Source organism: Calonectris borealis, chromosome 5 (genome assembly GCF_964195595.1).
Source record: "Calonectris borealis chromosome 5, bCalBor7.hap1.2, whole genome shotgun sequence".
NCBI lineage: Eukaryota > Metazoa > Chordata > Aves > Procellariiformes > Procellariidae > Calonectris > Calonectris borealis.
The window spans coordinates 47,536,946-47,557,716 of NC_134316.1; the positions used below are offsets into that span (position 1 = coordinate 47,536,946).

A 20,771-nucleotide genomic window follows, 5' to 3' on the forward strand; every position below is an offset into this window, starting at 1 on the left:
GCCTACAGTGAGCTAGACCTACGCTATCATTGATTCAGCAGCAGTCCAGAAAATAACAGAAAACAAATATGTGTATGTAATTGCAGGGAATATTCAACTACTACATAACCACCAGTTGGGGGTGGGGGGACGTTTCTTGACAAATGATGGACAGCTCCTGAAACTGAAAGCAATAGGTTTCTAGTCCCAGGGGTATTGCCTTCAAATATGTCTATGTTCTCAGGGTAGATCGGTTTTCCCTGCTGCAGGCATCCTGCTGAGAGGTGAGGTCCCAAGCAAAACACAGGAATCTGACTGCGAGCCTTTGAGGTGGCAGGAGCCAAGGGGGGTTCAAAGACAAGGCTGGCTGGTGGGCAGCACCTCTGAGTATTCCAGAGGTTAGAGGTTAGTAAAGCAGGAGCCACTGGCCAATAAAACAGTGTTTGGAGGGCCCACTCTACAGATAAATTGGGGATCTGTTTACACCTTTCCCAGCTTTCTGAGTTACACACACTGATGCTTCCCACTGTGATCTTGTCCCATGTCCACCAGCATCTCCCCTCCTCAGCAGCTGCTCTGCTCTCTGCTGGTTGGCTTTATAACATGGCTAAAGGATGCTTGGAAACTTTTAATCAGGATCCAGCATCAAAAATAAATAAATAAAAGCACAACTGCTTTTATTTGTGTCAACTGCTGCAACAAGATCTGTCTTGTTTGAGATTTCCCATGACTGCTGTACTAATGCTGGGAGAATAGAAGCTTAAATTCCCTTGATTAGAGAAGCTAAACACAAAGCAAGCCCAGTGCCAATCACACACATGAAAGGACAGCTTTTTGAAGCAAGAAAAAAAAAATTAGGTAGGGTTACCACCATATTATAGCGGTCAAAAATCAGCACATACCTCAATTTCAGAGCTTAAGCTCTATACCAGGAAGAACTTGCCCTTTTGATGAAGACATGTTTTGCTCAGTTTCCTGTAAGCTATATAGTTCTATTTTACATAAGCATAAACATACACATACCCCCCCCCCCCGTTCTCAACATTGGATAACTTTAAGCACTGACATTACTGCCAGCATTGCTTGAATACAGATATATCTTGCTGACTTCTATATGGATAAAAGCTGAAGGACTGGCAGTCATGGGGTTTTTTCCATATCTATGGGAAAAATTCAATTTAGGACACGGTGCTGCTTTTTTCCCCCTCCCCTCGATGTACATAGAACACAGCCCCTGCAACAGACGGAACTCGCGTCTCAGGAGATTCCCTGGAGCACTGGCTATAAACACAGGTAGCAACAGATCAGAAACAAAACAAGCGGCGAGAGGAAGAGCGCAGAGCCTGGGCTTGGTGCTGCTAGCTCACTGAAGCATTTCAGACAGTTGGTTAACGGGTGTTGCATTCATGCTCAGGCTTAACCTAATCGCCACATTCAGGATCAGGAAAGTTTTTCCCAATGCCTCACCAGGCACCACTGATACTTCTTGCTTTTGTCTGCTACAGTGTTGGGAAGCATTTTATGGTAGACTGTGCTGTGTGCAGGAACAGAGATGAAGATTCTGTGGACCCCCTGGGACCAGAATTCCATTACCAGCTGAGTCCCGTTGCAGGAAATTGTATTTCTTAAGCTTAACCGTAATCCAACAACTTCTAGCCATGATTCCCTACTCCACTATTAGTATCCTGGAATATGCATGCCCTCTATAATTCCTCTCTCCAGAGCATCTGTACAGATTTAAGCCACCAGGATAGAATATGTATTCAAAGACAACTAATGCCAGGTACCATTTTCATTTCTAAAGAGCATTCAAAACTGCCAGTTAATGGAAAAAGAAAAAAAAAAAAAAAAAAACAAGAGGAGCAGAGGGGAGAGGAAGGAGCCAACCCCCAGGTACAAGTTACACCACTTGCAAGCCGAAGGGCATTACAGTATATTCCTAGCACAGCCTGCTTTTCCATTTGTAACAAAGATACATAATTTTCCTATATACAGGCAGCTAAGAAACTGTTAGATATATCTGCACAATTTACAGACAAAGATTAAAGGAAAAGCCATCTAAAGATTATCTGGCAGCAGATCGTTTCTATAGAACATGTAAAACTTTTGTAACTTAAAAGCCAAATGTTCTTACTGTGTTGTAAGATACATTTGATTTAGTCATTAAAGCAGGATCCAGGACTTCTAAATTCCATTACTAATATTATGATTTGACCTTGTACAAGTTATTTACGCCTCTATTCACTCACCAGTAAAATGGATACAAGACCAAAGTGCATTTGCTACTACTATTTAATATACTCATATGCAAATTACTACAGCAATGCAGTATATTTATACTATATAGGTAAATGCTAAAGTTGTAACACTTTCAATAATGAAGGGATAAGTGGAGCAAGTGAATTTGATATAGAAATGTGATGTGGTACAGACTAAGCAGCAGCAGAGAGCGAGCACAGAGTAACAAAGAATGAGTGGAACACCAGGAGAGATGCTTAATCATCCATTTATCTGCAGCTAACTGCTTCATGTGCATGACACAGAACATTTCAAATATTCTTTCTAAAAGAAGTACATGCCTTTCCAATTTTTGAATCATCTGGTTATCTGTAGTCTATCCAAGCTGTGTATAAGCAATCTGCAAAGGGTAAGTACCAAAAGTCTACTCTGCAACAACATACAGACTTTTAAAAAAGACTCCTAGAATCTAATCTTAAAAACCAAAAAATAATATTATCTTAAAATAGCATAATTTCCCTCCTACAACTGATGTTTAACCTTTTGTTGTTTAGAGACTGCAAACCTAGATACAAAGGCAGCACAACTGCATCCTATAAAAATTATTCATTGAGGTGCTGATTGCTCTCAAATTTCTGAGCTCTTTCTGAGAGTTGCCACGAAGACCACTCTGCAATACAACAAGCATGAAAAGAGTTTTCTTCATTCTGGAAAGCAACAGGGCAAGACAGACAACAGGAAAAAAAAAATCTAGGATAAGGATACTCTCCGCAACAAATGAAGAGGGGAGGGGGGAGCAATGAAAGTCTCATATATAAATGCCAAGGATTCTACAACTCCCCTGGTGATCCTGGCAGTAAGCCAGGAAAAAGTTTTCTCTTTCCTTTGCTGTTTGCAGCAACAAATCTTTCCTCTGGGGGAGGGGTGAGAGGGCTGGAACTAACTTCACTGCATCTGATAAGATGGCAAATTGTCCAGGCCTGACATTTATGGGGGACCCGGAGCTCCCCTGAAGCACTCTGGGAGGATTAAAGCAGGGTTAGCCTCTCCAATCGCACTCCTTAAAAATGCTACAAATGGCAGACAGATGAAAGTTCGTTTAAATTTGATAATGATGAGTCTAAAGAACCCCGAGACAGAAGCCGTCCCCTGTCCGGGAACGAACTGCAGCTGGAAGTTGAATATTCTCATTAAAAGGACTTGTAAAAATCTAACTCTGCTCAAAGAGCTTCCAGTGTCCAGATATTGAAATGAAGTTCTGTTTAATTGGCTAACAAGAACTAAATCCCATCTCTTTTATGTGAGCTGCACCACCCACAGGAAAACTCCACCACCCCTTTGCTTTAACTCTACGCAAGACGGTTTCGCTGTAGGAATGGGATGTTTCACACACCGGCAGTGATTGCCTGGAGCCAGCAGAAAGGCTCATATAGCTGTCAGCAAGCTGATAAGAGTCGAAATTACTCTACAGAGCCCTCTTTAAAGAAGAGCCAAAGCAGCACATTAAATGAAAGGGAGGAGGGGTCAGAAAAGCCAGCCACTCATGTTGTTTTTAACGTGGCACTAAAACAAGTCATTGATTTATGCATGTGTCTTCAGCTCTGTTTGACCCGGAGTCTGAACTTTTCTTCAGGTCGGGGCTGAGGCGCATGGGACGTGCACTAGAATAACCACAATGGCTTGTCCAGGTATTCCGACTGTGGGAACAAACATTGCAAACTACATGTTTTCTATCCATATTTTTTAAACTGAATTTATATCCCTTTTTAGCTTTTAATTGTCCAGACGGGCTGAAAAGACAAGAGGTTGTGATTGTCTAAAACTTTAATTAATAAAAATCAAGAATGCTGTGTGGCCACTATTTGAGAGAGTATCTTGTGAGGCTTCAGGAAAGTGAATTATCCATTTATACAAACGAGGAAACCATACATCACGGTCAATATTCTCTCACTGAAGTGTCTGGCAGCCAGTGAAGTTAAGATGCATTTAAAAAACCACTTATGATCTGACAAGGTTATTCCACAAGGCCTTTTAATATCAAGGTCTCCTGCAAACCTGAGTCCTGAAGTTGCATCACTGCCACCGTACCAGGTCTGACCAAATGGCCTTCTGCTCCTGCGTTCTGCCTCTGACAATGGTCCGCAGCAGGTACCTTAGGAACTCCCCCACGCAGACACAGCAAGCATAAGCCACCACCTCCCCAAAGTACTCTCCAGCTTCCAGAAGTTCTGCAACTCAGAAGCTTCTAAGCCAGAGGGTATATTTTGCACCCATCTCTGACATGTTCTTCTTCTCTGGATTTCTTCATTCACCCTTTATGCCAATAAAAACCCTTCACTCACACCAAATGCTGAAGCAGTGAGTTCCACAGACTACCTACTAGTTCATCTCCTTCTTAATTTTTTTTAGACCAGATTCCCAATAATACAAGTCCTAGGAAACGTCAAATGAAATTGTATCAAACAATGTACAGTCATATCCATTCATGACCTTCTTATTTTATAGTTCTGTATTATATTCTTGCTCCTCATCTTATCACCAAACATTCATTTTCAAGATGAAGAGTGTTAGGCTATTTAATCACTCTTCTTGTGAAACCCTTGTTCTATTATACCCTTTTAAGATGGGAGAACCGTAACTATGGACTGTATTCAGGGTGCAGACATACAACAGATTTACACAGTAGCATAGTATTTTCCATTTTGTTATCCACCTCTTTTCTAAAAATTCTTTATATTAGTTTTTTTGACCATAACTGACCATGGAATTTATATTTTCAAATAACTATTTATTACAGCTCTAAGAACTCTTTTCCAAGGGAGTGCAGCTAGCTGAGAGGCCATCTCCGCCCATGAGAAGGCTGTTTCAAATTGCATATGTACCCCTTTCTTTGTATACTGAATTTCATTTGTCACTTTATCATTTGGTCATGCTGTACCTGAATTTCTTTGGCCTAAGATGTGCCAGTTCCAAATAAAACCTTTCCCAAAGCAGAATCATTCATAAGGGGTAACTGCAAGGGGTTCTTCTATTACTGTTAGCTTGAGCTGCAAACTTGCCCTTAAAAAGCCGTGCTGCTCTGGGGTGCTTGCCTTCTACACCGCTACCTAATTTTATGGAATTTCTTGTCTCCAACATCTCCGCCTCTCTGTAAATTTGGTTGAAATTAGGCATTACCAGAAATCAGAAGAGAAATCAGCATGCATATTGGACGTGATCATACCCTTGTTTCCCTAGGAAACCAGGATGAAAAGAATTCCTGCACTCAAGAACACTAGCTCTTCATTCTTGTACCACTGGAGCGCACAAAGTCACCCAGTCTTCCAGACTAGATATTAATTCAAAAGTTTTATTTCTGGGAGTGGAGAGTGTTATAAAGTCAAAAAGGAACAGGCACACAAAGCCTTCTTTTGAAAATAAACTCCTTACCTAAAATCCGTTCAGTGAGAAAGAATGCCTAAATAAACAGAGGAATAATTCTTGTATTCCCATTGCATAGCACTTTCATATTCTGATCCTATGCCTTAACGAGCCTATCTGTGTTAAAAGACTTCCAAGTATGTTGATATTTACTGAGGAAAAACATTTACAAAATGTCTGCATATTCAGATAGACAGATTCACCTCACAAAAAAGAAGGGAAAAAAGGCACAGAGGCTCAGATATAAGTAGAGGAAAACTCTTCATACACGTTAAAGACATTTATGTATCAACTACAGTGGTAAAATATGTTTCTAGAGATTAACAGGCTTTCAAAGCAAAACATTAGAAAAACTCCGTTGAGAGGGAAACTATCCAAGGCATGATACAAGGCAAGCAGATACCAGCAAAGGTTTGGTTTGCTTTTTTCCCTTTTCTTATTTCACTCTTCTTCAGGAGCAAGACAAAACGTCAAATTTTACACTCTGTCATATAGGTCTCCTACATTTACTTCTATTTCTTGCCCCTCCACTTCTAGAACTTTGCTATTACCTGGGTGCTGGTTTATGGCACAGAGAAAATGAAAGCATAAGGATGCAGCATCAAGTCTGCTGGATCAGTAGCTGTGCAGCTGAGCTGCTTATTGACTTGCCTCTGGGCACTTCTGCCAGCGTTTCAGACTCCATATGGAACTATTTATGAGAGGGGGATGGTTCAAGGAAGCTTCAAAGAACATGAGAATGACAACATTACTGTAGAAAACAGACAAGACAGCAACCCCAGAGATGCATAAGTTTCATCCAGACTGCTATTAATTTTCGCAGCTCAACTAGCAGAGGCTCTTTTTGATGGTGAATATGTTGGAGTTTATAAGAGTTATCATATGCTGGACTCCAGTTCTCATGGACACAGGCTGTACATGTAGTATTGAAGATATGTAACAATTTTTCTCAACAGTGTAGACTAGACTATGGGCACAGAACTATTCCCTTTAAGAGGAAAGACAGGAAACTGAACCAGGAATTGTTGAGGGCAAAATGTTCTGCAAGTTTGAACAATAAAAGCGTAAGTTAATATGGCTAATCTCCAGAGATCTCAGCACAATTAGGTATAATGCAGGGCAGTAGAAATTAATTCTGATTTCCCACACTCCAGCTCCGCTCAAACCAATAAACCTCTTTCCTGGTTTATACCAGGTACTGTCTGACAAAACAGCTGAGCAAAATAAAGTTGTATTATAGGAAATCACGGCCCAGGTCATACCAGCCGTAGATCCTAGCAGCTGACGACTCCAAAGCTAAAGCACCTGTATTTCATCCTCTCCATGACAGTATTGTGTGATGCTCATGATCAGTGTACAAACTAGAAGAAAATATTTTCAAATACGGGTTCTTATATACTTTAAATGTAATGATTTCTCTTCGCGAGCCTTCCTCTCTTCTCCAGCAGATGTATGGCTAGAAGTACTCCCAGAAACAAAGCAAAAATTAAGCATAGAGAAAATTTTACTCATTAAAAGCAGACAATCTATTTCAACTTGAAAAAAAATTATATATACATAAGTGTGTGTGTGTGTATATATATGTGTGTGTATATATATAATTTAACCTTGATGCATGATCTCCTGCAAAAAGAGTACCTAATCAACAAAGAAAACTGGCAAGCTAACATTTACAATAAAATCTATTTTAATTATGAGGTTTTCCCACTAAGGATAATTCTTATATCATAATCAAGACAACCACTGAAACCAAAGTAGTCGGACAGCAAGGCTCCAATCCCACAAAGGTTATCAGGTCCAGGAAGTCTGATAGGTATGATGAATGCATGCTTCATCCTACTAAAAACCAGGAGAAATCTAGAGCAAGGATTTGTTCTGTTTGGCTAAAAAGAGGATGATCTCAACCATACTCATGTCAGAACATGTCAACTGGTTTCTTAATTTACTGAAAAAGTACGTTAATTGGCAGGTACAGGCAACGCACGTTTCACAAGTCTCTATCAAAAAGGTATTGTCTCCCCTAGTGGAATTTTATGTGCAACAAAAACAGTTTTTGAAATAAAATCTAAACACATCCTAACTGCAAAGGAAACAGTGAGATGTTGTAAAACAATTTGCACACCAATTTTAATAAAAGCTCTTTGCAAAGATCACTTTTTCCTCATTTTAACATCAGTTGTGGACTAATCTTTTTGTAACTGTTATATCAAACTCCAAGTGTTTCACAATGTAAAAACAAGAAAGAACATGATCATTGTGATCTAACTATCTTTGTTTCCATCTCGATAAGAGCAACGCTCGGTGAAAACTAGAATGGACTGGAAAAAAACAAACATACCACAATACCAGTTTCAGTCAGTCCTCTTCCACTTGACAAAAAACAAGCATCAAAATATTGTATATCAAGTGTTATTAGCCCTTGAAGTTGAAGCAGCAAAAGAAAATGGTTTAAATATTATTGAGAAATATGGGTTACTTGAAAACCAGAATATTTTGAAGCTTGTGTTGCCCTTCCACGGCTAAGCAGAATAAACAACTGCTATAGATCACATCTGAAAACATGTGTAAATCACTCCAGTTCATTTGCATACTCATTCTATAAATGGGTATTAAGTTGAGTTTCATTTTAGTAATTCCTTGCCCGAGAAACAAAACAGAGCACTTATGACAAACTCACTTTGCTTCTGAACTACCCTTAGCACCGGCCTCCTCAAAAGGTTCATTCCAACTTCAAATTCTCTCTTCTCCTGTCATCACTTTAGCCTTATTTTGTGAATCTTTATTCATTAATTCCTGTACATTGCTGCTGAAGCGAAGACACTGAAAAAACTGGGAAGATATTTTGTCTAGGCAAAAAGTCCTAAGATACTTTCCCAAACCATTTAAAAATCGAAAGACAGCAAGTAAAGTGTGCAACTGCTCCCTGCTGTGAGCCTACTGAGGAGGAAGGAAGCAAAAGTCTGTAGCACAGGTGGAATATTAGTGCATATTTACCAACGAGGAAAAGCAATCAGGTTACTGGTAGTCTACACAATGTCAGTCACTAAGTACTTTTTCACCATATCAGATAGCTAGAACATAGAACCATGTATCAGCAAGGGGATTTCACAGATGCTTACACTGGGACTTTACCTTGTCAGTAGGGCTGACAGGACATGAAATGTATGGATAACATGTTTAAGTATCCTTAATATGCCGGCAGAAATAAATTCACAAAGACAAGAGAAAGACAGACCTTGTGATTTCATCCTGATACTCTTACTACTACTCTTACACAACTATACCCTCAACAAAAGCACCAAGATGTGAGAGGAACCTTTAGAAAAACTTCCCACCTTTGGTCAATAGAATCACAGTTTCCAATATGTTCAGTGATGCTCTGGATGCAATGACGACGACTATTGCAAACCATCTATAATCCAACAAAATTCACTCCAGACACAGACTAGACCTGCATTCTGGGTATTAAAACATCTTCTATTTTAACTTAATTTTATGGAGTTACAGTTAATATAGATACCTTACAGACCATCTGAACTAAGGAGGTTTTTGTTGGTTTCTTTTATTGTGAATGTTTAGGGGGTTTGGTGTTGGATTTTTTGTTTGTTTGTTTGTTTTTTACAAACTAGTGTTGTTTCCTGATTTCATACTTTAAAATTACTGTTTAAGCTATCCATAATGTCAAGTGCATTCTCTGTAGAAGGAGAAAGCTATCCTGAAATGATTATTTTATGATCTTAGTAAAATGGACAACAAGAAAACCAACGCACACTTTAACAGACTATTAATGTCAGTTTTAAAGCTTTATTAGGCAAAACTCCCTAGTGTTAACATCTCTAAGTTCATGTCAGAGAAAAAAACAAAATAAAGCAAAATCGTGTTTCTGGAAGCTGTAAGAGCAAAGCTGCTTTTTCACCTGCCATCCCTGGTGCCAACGTGGTGCTGCCAGTGGGCCCCACCAAAATGGTTCATTTGTGTGAAGGTACTAAAGAGAAAGGAGACCCCTGATGGCTGCGGTGATATTTGCACATTCTCTGTACAGAGAATGAAGTGAAACTGGCAACAGAATTCAGGTGTGAAAAGATATTTACCGCTATATTTGAGAGTCTAATTTCTCCACACATACGCAGTATTAATACACGCTGCGCAGCTTTTAGCACTGTCTAGGTAGACATAACTAGAGTGTTGTAAGCTGCACCCTGAAAAACCATGCCTTGGGTCACTTTTTACAAGGACCACACAAAAGATGACTTTGTCACTAAGGTTGGGTCAGGGAATGTCAGAAACATGTCTTCACAATTCTTGCAGAAATTCGACTACAGAAATCCCATGCACCTTTAAAAGTCACCTGAGATCAGATAGTTTACTTTTTCCCTACATACCTAGCTCTTACTTTCTCTATGCCTCAGCTCCTCATCAAGAAAAACAATTATAACAGTATCTCCCTACCGTATACATGCTCAGGTACAATAAAGTGACAAGGATGAAAGATCCTAGATATAAGCTTACAATATATGTTAACATCTTTCTTCTTCACCAGCCCAAAAATGTAATCTATATATTCCAGCCACCAAGAGAACAATGTGGTTGAACCCTAACCCCTTAATCTGACAACAAAACTCTTCACACTTTGTGAAAATCATCACGCGGCAGTACACCTGCATTCAAGGAGAGCTTTCATCCCAAGGTGCATTAAGAAAGCAGAGGGGACACAAGAAAAAGGGAAATTAATGAAAGTGGAGTTTGACTACATTGGTAGAAACTGTCAGTCTCCACTCATGGCAAATACCACATGATCTTTACATGAAAAAGCAGATAGTCAAAAACCTCAATTTCACATTTCAGGAGATCTGCTGCAACCCAGGATGGGGAGGCATTGATCACTGTGGATGCTAAAGATCCTATAATATATTTCACAACGACAGATACATTAACATCGTAGGTTGGAGAAAATCCACTTTGAGTAACTGAAGTCTGCCTACTGAAGTGTTCTTCTGCAATCGCAATCGTATGCAATATTCTTAACTTCCTGACCTGATGGGTAACGTAGTACTGATGAACAGCTGCTGTTCAACACATTTAGCTGCACCAGTGATGGGTAGAGACGCAACATTGAAAAGTAATGGTGAATGCATATGTCTAGCATAAAAAAAGAAGAGGGTCGAATAATCAAAATATTAACATGAGTACAAGGGATGCTTCTGCATTCCAGCAGATTTCATAGCAAGGCAGGTGTATGAACCTACTCTCCAACCGTAAATAAAGGAAAATAATTTAAACACAGTACATTATTTTACCTGTCTTTGCATCTCTTCAATCTGTCGCTGGGGGACACTTTGCAGAATACTGTACATTTCAGGCATCTTTTCTTCAGGGATGACAACAGAGGCCCTATAAGCAAAAAACAGAAAACAAGTGGTAAGATGAGAAGAAAGAAGCTCTACATTAAAAGATGTCAACAGCTTTTCCAACCCAGAATCTTGTCCTATTCTAATAAGACACATTCAGAAGATATTAGCAGAAAGAAGCAGTCTTCTCTCAGTGTAATTAATTATTCTGTAGCAGTTCCTTCACAACACCAGCCAGTCTGCCCACAGATAATGCCATAAAGTCTGTGGACTGATCTGTACAGACAATCTAATAAATATGGAAGGGACAGAGCCCCAGAAATCCTGAATTCTCATCTCTGGATTGCCACTGACTTGCTGTCAGATGAGATTTTTGGAGTGACCAAACAGTAATAGCGTATACAGTGCTCTGTATACAAACTAGTAATTTTTGTACGTATTATCCTAAGATCACGTAACTGGGCATAGTGCCTGCATGGAAAAATAATCTAAGCTCTTAACACAGTGTACTCAGCTACAAAATAATTATACCTTTCAGTCTCAGATGAACTTAGGAATCATGATACAATATACAGAATTTAGCATTTACATGATGCAATTTTTAGCATATACTTTCCTTAAAAGATCCTGAATGCAGATCAGTCCTCACTGCATTCAAGCACAAGATAATAAGGCAAGTCTGTTTTAGAAAAAATATGATTGGCTACAGGATAACCAAACGCTCTGTCATCTCTGCCTCGTTTGTTTTCCTCTGCTATTTTTGATGCATAATATATCAAGGGCAAAGACTGCATGTATCTTACTCCGTATTCTGTTCCCTGTAACCCCCGGTACACTTGACTTATCACACAGATTTTATTCAAATCACTGAATGCAGTGAAGTCTCTTAGGCAGTGGTTCGATGTATGACAGTGAGGGTACAGACCTCTTCCAGTCCAGAACCTCAGAGAAAGGTAAAATGTAGGAGTCGGCAATGATGACTGGGACACAGCCAGCTTGAAGAACGTCGCTTAGCACAGCCTGTCCCAGGCGGGCTCCACGTAGAACGACACAGAACGTAGACTCCTGTCAACAAATGGTATCCAATACACAGGTAAAAAAAGGAAATGTTAGATTTGTATTATATGCGTGTGTGCATATGTATGTATATATGTATTACGCTTTCCTGCCCTTCCCCTTGTAAAAAAACAAGTCAAAAAGAAAACAGGCTTGCTCCGTGCAACCAATGTATTCTGAATTATTAGCTAATCCAAAATAATTAAGCAACCTTATTTTCCAGAGGCTCAAAAATATCGTAAGTGGAGAGATGAGAAATAAGCTAATAGAACTATTCTATGCTCTATTTTAATGGCCGAACTTCAGAATTCTAATTGAGAAAATTCAAAGGGAAAAATAAATTAAACATTTTGAAAGTGCAGCATAACGAGATGAGCAACAATTAACATGAACTTATTGAGTACAAACTTACGAACCCAACCTAATTTTCTTCCATTATAGGGCAATCCAGCTCTATGGATAACAGAGAAGTAATAGATTTCATATCTTAACTTTAAAAGGCATTTGACATCTTTGATAGCATTTTCATAGGCAAATTAAGAAATCATGGGCTAGATAAAGCCCTCATAGGCTTTATAGTTACATAAATTATAGTTACAGAACTCTAAGTATAAAGCAGTTAGCGGTGGCTCACGGGTAAAACAGTGATGGACCAAATAATCTTTCCTAGGTGCAACAGCGTTCCATGTGTCGCTTAGTTAACCGAGTAGCAGAATTAAGACCCTATTTATTAGATCTGATAATACCTATGATTTTGTAGGATTAGCAAGCGTAATGGATAACAGGATTAGAGCTTGACATTATATGGATAAATTGACTAAAAAATACCGATACATATAGGGTTCAAACTTAGATAAAAATAACCAACTGCACAAATACAAAGCACGAAGTAACTGGCTAGGTTTTGCACTATGCAGAAGAGGACATTTCCTACAAAAGGACAGGAAAATAAAGGGTATTCACGCGTCAGCAATGTTGTGCTATTGAAAAAACAACCCACAGGTTGTATTAGAATGCAAAAAGAAGTACAATCTAAGAGACCTGAAGGAATCGCTCACTCTTCTCAGTAATAAAAGACCTCAGATAGAGCAGTGTGTTCAGTCTTGGGCAATGCACTTCCAGGGGTAAAAAAAAAAAAAAAAAAGAGGATGATTGCTTACCTTGAAAGTATGATCTACAAGGAAAGATTGACTATATCAATACTACTTATTCGGAACGGGTGAAGGCAGGAGGAAGATGGCTAAAGGGAGCTTCAAAGATACAAAAAGTTGTTGCAAAAAGGAAGAATATAATCCACTTACTCATGTCCATAATACACAAGACAAAAAGCCATGAGTTTAAACTGCAGCAGAGAAGACTTCTTGACTATGCTGCACTCACCCTGTAAACAGGAACTTTAGTTCTCACTGCCACTGAGGAATCTTGCTACAGATTCAAGATTGCAAAATAAATGCTTGTAGAGTTCAGCTACACAAACAAGGAAAAAGCCCAAGTCAGTATTATCCCTAAGTCTAAGAAAGAAAAATTATAAAGTTGATACAGGGGCTCCCACAGATAAGAAAACATCTTTCCAGCTTGCGTTGTGTGGCCTGAGGAAAAGGAGCCAGGTGGCTCAGCAAGGCAGCAAAACATCAAACTGGAACTAGGAAATACAAGGGGGTTTGCTGGCTCTTCACTTGTTTCCTAATGCAATCGTAAGACCTATGTTCATATCCATAGAGTCCTAAAAGCCTTGAAAATCTCATCCAAGAGGAGACTGCACACAGGAAGCATTAGCAACCCAGAAGCCCAAGAGCCTGTCTAGTAGGAAGTCTGTAAAGGCAGTGCTGGAAAAGATGAACTGTGATCGCAGGCCCCTTCCCCCGCCCTCAGACAGGAAGAGAAGGAAAAGAAGGGTGCGGGGAATGGAAGGAGCGGAGAGAATGAACACACATTTTAACCATCGACTCACTAGATCACACAGCAGCAGGTGGAAGAGACTCTAGTAAGGTCTGGGAGGGAAAAAAAAAGCAGCCCAGATGTGGACACACATGCTCATCTGCCCAGATAACCATTTTTCCTGTCTAGACAAAGGTTACTATAAATACATCTCCTCGCATCACCACTGTTATCAGCCAGACATTCCAAAGGGAGATGCAGGGCTCTGCAAAGGAAAGTATTTTAACAATCTCGGCATGTGCCAGCTCTCTTCTGAGCTATAAAATCATATACAGCAAGATATAGATATAGATTCCCTGACTTGCTATCCTTGAGAAATCCAGTCTTTTAAAGAAATTTAATTTAAGGAAATAAAGCAAACAAATATTTTCTTTTCCCCGTTTGGCTGAAAGTTTAGGACTCAGAGTGACCCTTTCCTCCCTTTCCCCATCCTCCACAAGGAATTTTAAACATATTTCCTACAAAACATAACAGGAGGGGTGGAAACTTTGCCTTTCCTCAACTTGTTTGTTATTTTATCGTCATTTGCTGAAGTTCAAAGACAGATTATGTGCTGGTGGCCACAGAGAGAGCACAGTGGCCTATGGCATAACTCACTTCACCACTCTGCATGCCAAAGCACCTCTCTGTTAGTGAATTGCCGAGAGACACAGGGGTCTGAGAATGCTATCTGGTTTTATCTTCACTGACACATCAAAAGGCCTCTGGAAGTTGGGCCAAGGCCACGAAACACATTTCACCTAGATGTTTTCATAGCTGCATGCTGACAAGTCTTCTAGCTCAGTCTGTCATATCTATACAGATGATTTGGTAGGGTTTAACTACTAAGCTGCATACAAAAAATATAACCTGACCAACTCTCCTTAAATGTAGCACTCTTTTTTGCCCACAAATAAATCCACGCATAAGCTCTTTAAAGTTCATTTTAATCTTCCCTCCAATTGACAAAGCCATCCTCTCTTCCAAGCTTCACCTAGCAAGGCCTGGACTGTCATGTGTGAGAAATCAATTCCAAACTCATGCCTGCTGAAGGTCATTTTGCCAGTTATTCTGGAGGGTGTAGATTCCAATGTTCTTCCTCAATTTTAAAGTGAGCAATTTTGTCTGGCTTGCAAAAGTTTTTCCTCCCATTGCTGCTGGATTTGGCAGTATCTTCGTATCATTTTTTAAGCTTACATGACATCGTCATGTGTTACGAGAAGACCACCATGACCAATCTCATGAAGTTGTTATACATAACCAGTGTTTTCAAATTGCAGCGTAGTTTGCGTATCAGTTTGAGTACATAGTTGTTGGCCCTCTTAAAAATAAGAATAAAGTTAGGACATAACGAATTATGCAGCTTCAAAACATAGCCAGCGAGTTAACTAAATACAAGGAAGTACCCTACCAGTGCTACACAGGAACAGCTCCACAGCTAACACAGTCACCAAGGGGAAGAGAAGTTTGCAGGAGAGACAACCTTACCTGAAGCACTTGAGGATAATCAAAGACTTGATTCTTGTGACAACGTTTGCGAACAGCAGGGACCCCATCTGACAGATTTGTACATTTGTCTAGGATCAACACTGATTCCCCATTCTCAGCTTGAAGAGCTTCCAACTCAGACCGGTATTCTGGGTGCAGAGCCATCTGAGATGACAGAATGAAATACCTGCGAGGACTGAAAATTCACAGCAAGGTTACCTGACAGCACCGTGAGTTTACTTCCAAAATGCTCTATAACACATTTCCTTCCATCCTGGAAAAGCAGAGCAAGATTAACTAAACGTGGACACACTGCCACACTCTGTATTTTCAGACACGGCTGCAAAGGGTAATGATGCAATATAATTAAATCTTGGATAGTAAGCGGCTCAGCATTATTTACAACTTTGAATAAATTTGTACTTGGAAAGAGTGCTTATTACATTAGAATAGGCACTTGCATTATAACCTCTATTATAAACCGAAATAAACATAATTTAGCTACATATTAAAACAGCTTGCTACTGATGCCAGGATTGTTTGTTCTTTTGTTTGGTGTTTGTGTACTATAATAGAGTAGATAGGACACTAAATGCTGCTGCTAGTTTCTCCTCCCATATATTTTCTCATCAATTTTAATTGAAAAAAGATGCTGAACTGACAACTCAGCTACCCTGTGCTTATTCAGTCTTGATATGGTGACAGCAGCCACAGGAAAAGCTCATCTCATCAGCTGTGATTCAGTTCTGTCCCTTTTGGGCAACATAAAGGCAACATTTCCAGGACAAAGTTGAAGGCCCACTACCCCATTCACTCTCAACTCCTCCCATGTTTCAAAAACATTAATACTTAAAATGTGCCTTAATACTGAACTATTTCAAGACATTAAATAACATTGGAGGTAAAACACACAGGAATACAGTCTCAAATTAGGTGCTCGCTGCTTTAAAAGCGATGTTAACGTTGGAAAATAGCATGTCATATAATTGTTATACTCATTCTCCTCTACTTTGGTTTCCTTTTTAAGCGGGTCAGCTAAGTCAGACTGCTCCACTGCTCCCCATTGAAAGGAACACACAGCGAGTGCCTGCCCTCACGCTGCCAAAAGTACACAGGAAACACAAGGCCTGCACTTAGGATTCCAGTTCCACTCCACGTGATGCTATCTTTAATTTACAGCTCTGAAAACACATACAAACACACACTTTATAAAGTCAGACCTCTCCTGCTGCTCTTCTCACCTCTCCTACTCATTTTCATGCTGGTCACATTAGTTGCGCCAATTAACAGATGAGACTTGCATAGAATTTTTTTTAAGCATTCTTTTTGCCAAGCTTCCCACTGCTACCAACTTGCTACCAGCAGCTCTACAGAATATATGTTTCTAGCAGAGGTGGATTTCAAATATTTTAAACAATCCAACTAAAAAGGAGAGTAAATCAAACCCCTCAGTTCAGCTCTGTAAGAGGAATAAAAAAGGGTTTGCCTTAAAAAAAGGAAATACTGCCACAGATGAGTGATAATAAATGCCTATAACCAGCTAAAAATTATGCAGGTTTGTTTGTGTATATGTTTAAAACCAAATTTTGCCTTGAAACTGTCATCATCCTATGACACTCAAAATCTAGGTATCAAATCTTGCTACAAAAGAAAGTACGTCCCAGCTCCCAGGAAATAACACACTAGTGTAGTGGAATGTAGTAATTTATCCCAAGCAAGCCTGAATTCTGAGCATCGTTCCCTTGTCACACTCCTCCTGCATAAAGCAATCGAACCTGTGTCTGCGCGTCTATTACTAATGCTAGCTGGCCACTAGATGGTACTCCGGAGACGACAGTCTGTTCCTCAAAAAAAAAACCCTTTGAGAAGGTTGGAAGCTCCAACACCTTCACTGAACACAGACTCACGCATTGCATCAGCTCCCGCATAACAGTTTCTCTTATCCGACCTAAAACCAGCATAGCATTTAGCTGACTACGCGGACATGAACAACATGACTGCATCTCTCTTTACAGTTGGTTCTACACATGCTGAAGCCTACCATCACGTCCATGCTTTCCAGACAGAAATACAAAGCGCGCTTTCACTCTGTGTCGGACTGTAATACTACTTGAGATCTATGAAGAATCAGTCGGGATGCAACCCGATGCCCTACACTGGCCTGGGCCAGGAGCATCACAAGCAGGAACATAATGGGTGTGAGCAAAGCAAGCCGCTGCTGCACAAGTTCGTCCTGTAAGTGACTGCAGTATCTTTCTTGGAGCAGCTCAGAGCAACAGCAAGAGTATTGTCCTTACCAGAGGAGAAGACAATCGAAGCCAAAGTACAATAACTTTTTGTGTCCGATAGTGGCAGCACCCTTTCAATCACAGTTTCCAACTCCAATAATTCATATTCTCTATATGTTGCTGTCAGAAAAAAGAACCTAAAGTTTCTGCATTTCTAAACTTCATCTTCACAATCAGTGGACACATCATTTACCCTCATTGCCTCAGTCTGCCCATCTTTTAAACCGCAACAGAGGTAAGACCTTGCCACAGTGAAATGTTTTCAGCTATGCAATTAAGAGGCTTATGAAATATTAAAAGAGCAGTCTTCCATAATCAATTAAAACATGTCTTCCAGACTTCTACCTACTCTTGTTCTGAAGACATGAATGGATTAGAGAAACCATCACTTTCCAGGGTAGTTCATTTTAATGGCTAATTATATTCCCTGTTAAACTTAGTGGGTTTTTTCCCACTTGTCTTGCTTTACTTCCAACTACAAGGTCAGGGGGGTTGTTTGTGTTTATGCCTTACTCCATTAATTTAAAAAAGAAAAAATAAATAAATTTTAAAAAATCAGTATTCTATTCGCATAATCAAATCAGCTCTCATTCTTCTTTTTCATGAGCTAACCACACTAACTTCCTTAAGATTCATTCTGTAATGAATCTTCCCTTCAGAGCTGTATTTACAGGCTTCTCCTGTTCCAAGCTCTCAATGTCACTTTGAAAGGACTTCAGAACCACAAAAACGTCTAAACTGATTTACAAAGAAAGTACCTGTAAGATATACAGAGGTAGAGATCACATCCTCGCTCCTATTCTCCTGTTACTCATTCAAAGTTGGCACTGGCCGATACTACCTGAAGCACTCGTGTGGATCCCCAGGATCACTTCTATCTCTTTAAAGTCACAATGGAGGTATGGCAACTTCTTTTATCATCGCAATAATGATCTTTTGCCACTACTTTGCTTTTAAGTATCGTAAAATAAATTGTCTGAAGTGATCATTTATTAGGGAATCTATATTGCTTTGAATTACTGCCCTGCTTTACTTACACTTTAAAGAAACCACACATATTAACAAATACTTTTATTTATATCCGAAATATCCTGTCAGCTCACTGGAAATATTGAATCTAATTCTACTAGAAACACTGTCATGCTGTCATATTTCACAGTTCAGTTTCTGGAGTGGGAAAAACAAAATCACTCCAAAAAATTCCTCAGTTCATAGCTAAACCACACGTTGGCAGATAAGCCAAGGCCATTAGCATTGGAACCATCACATATTTTAATAGCAAGAGCTATTAAAAGCAACTCTTACAAAATTGCCCAAGCCCACCAAGAAGTTAGTAGCTGTATTTCTATTTATCAGCATCAATATTAAACATGATATTGAATATACTTTGCCCAATTCATGGGAATTGCTTTACCCCGGTCCTCTTTCTGGCAGATCCACTTCCCCCGACAAAGGGCTGTAAACAGGAATACTGACATCGTAGCCTTGCCGGTAAGTCCATGTGGAAAAGCCTCCACCAGCCAGCAGAGCTCTGAAAAATACAAGGAAGCAACTTTAACCGGAGTATGTATACCCTTCAAACTCGGAGCGCGATTTACTGATTGTCATTACCAGAACATCAAGAGGATGCATGCTCTGAGATAAGTTTCCCCCTCAGCTTTTGTCAGTGGCATTTTTCATACAGTTTTTCAGTTCACTGTCGTTTTTGTGAACTGGGCTTACTGTCAGATTGGATCTAGTGATCAACGCTTACAATTGCGTATGATCACTGAGCAATGGACCATTTGTGCATTAATATAGGGAAGTAGAATCTATTGCAGTCTTATGATAATTTTGCATTTTTCCAAGCTTACATTCCCTAAGTCAATTTTAATTTAAAGAAATACATTCTTAATTATTTACACTAGTTAACATATTCCTCGATGCCTGCACTAAAATAGGGTATAGCACAGCTCTCGAAGTGTTACAGACAAGCTATATTTCAGATACAAGTCCAGGTACAATAACATAGTATTTTGGCAGCTTACAGTGACTCTGGACTTCTCAGGCTGGAAAACAAAATGGAATTATTTGCAACTGTATTTTCAAAGTGATCACACAAACTAGTGAAATTTATTTCATTTTTATATTACACAAAAAATGCCATAAACAGAAAACATGACAACAAGAACTCTGTACGTTTTGAAACTAACTTCCAACAGTAGAGGCTGCTTGGGACACTATGTGCTAGAGGGCATGGGAATCATAAGAGATTGATAAATTAAGATGTAATTCAACCTCCCAATGGATGACCCTGATTGTCTGTGGCTTTTCCTAGATGGGACAACCTTTGCCACACAGAAGAGCTTTAAGAAACAGAGAGAACAATGCGTACAGAAGAAAGCAATGTGTCATTCACAATGCCAGAAAAAAAAGGCTTGTTACTATCTCCTATCCCAAATCAGGCTTCTTTGAAAGATGCTAGTAGAGGACGTCAGCTTTTCAGTTGCCATTTCGTCTCCAGTGAGCAGGTGGATGAATGAACACATCATTCTATTTCCAAAAGAAGCTCAGATTCACTTCTTTAGTGAGACTTCTCAAACAGCTGATCAAACTTTCCGTCCTTTGTCACCAAACAGCAGGGTGTGCTATACTTTAAATTGCCCCAGGGATACTGGGTCTGCTTAAGGTACCATACAAAGTAGTTTGGAGAAAAATATTTCTCTAGTTCCAGTTTCTCTCCTTCTCTGTGGAAAGAAGCAGAACACAAAGGCACAAAGACACCACTACACTAGGCACTATAGAAAGGCTCTTGAGGAGCTGTACCCATTGTAGCAGCTATGGTTACAGCCAAAAGCCTTATTATCACAAGCTTGCATACCGCCACAGTTCAGATCTGAGCAGGCACGTCTCACCAGTAATGAGAACGCACACATCAGAACAAAAAGTCAAGGTGAGACTGGAAGAGGCACTGACAACCCATTAGTTGATATTCTTGTTTTCAGATATCACCGAATGAAATCCTTAGTATAGTGTTTGGAGAAGCGCTTTTTCCACA

General features: G+C 39.6%; 1 protein-coding gene across 2 annotated transcripts in view; it reads right to left on the bottom strand.

Moving 5' to 3' along the window:
* Positions 1 to 20,771, bottom strand: part of EXT2 (exostosin glycosyltransferase 2) — an 81,565-nt gene that overhangs the window by 52,637 nt on the left and 8,157 nt on the right. For both annotated transcript variants that reach the window (XM_075152352.1, XM_075152353.1), the window contains exons 4-7: positions 19,149 to 19,265; positions 15,447 to 15,642; positions 11,911 to 12,050; positions 10,935 to 11,028 (exon numbers count right to left, since the gene is read on the bottom strand). In XM_075152352.1, the coding sequence (XP_075008453.1) occupies positions 10,935 to 11,028; positions 11,911 to 12,050; positions 15,447 to 15,642; positions 19,149 to 19,265 (547 nt within the window). The remainder of the gene's footprint in view (positions 1 to 10,934; positions 11,029 to 11,910; positions 12,051 to 15,446; positions 15,643 to 19,148; positions 19,266 to 20,771) is intronic.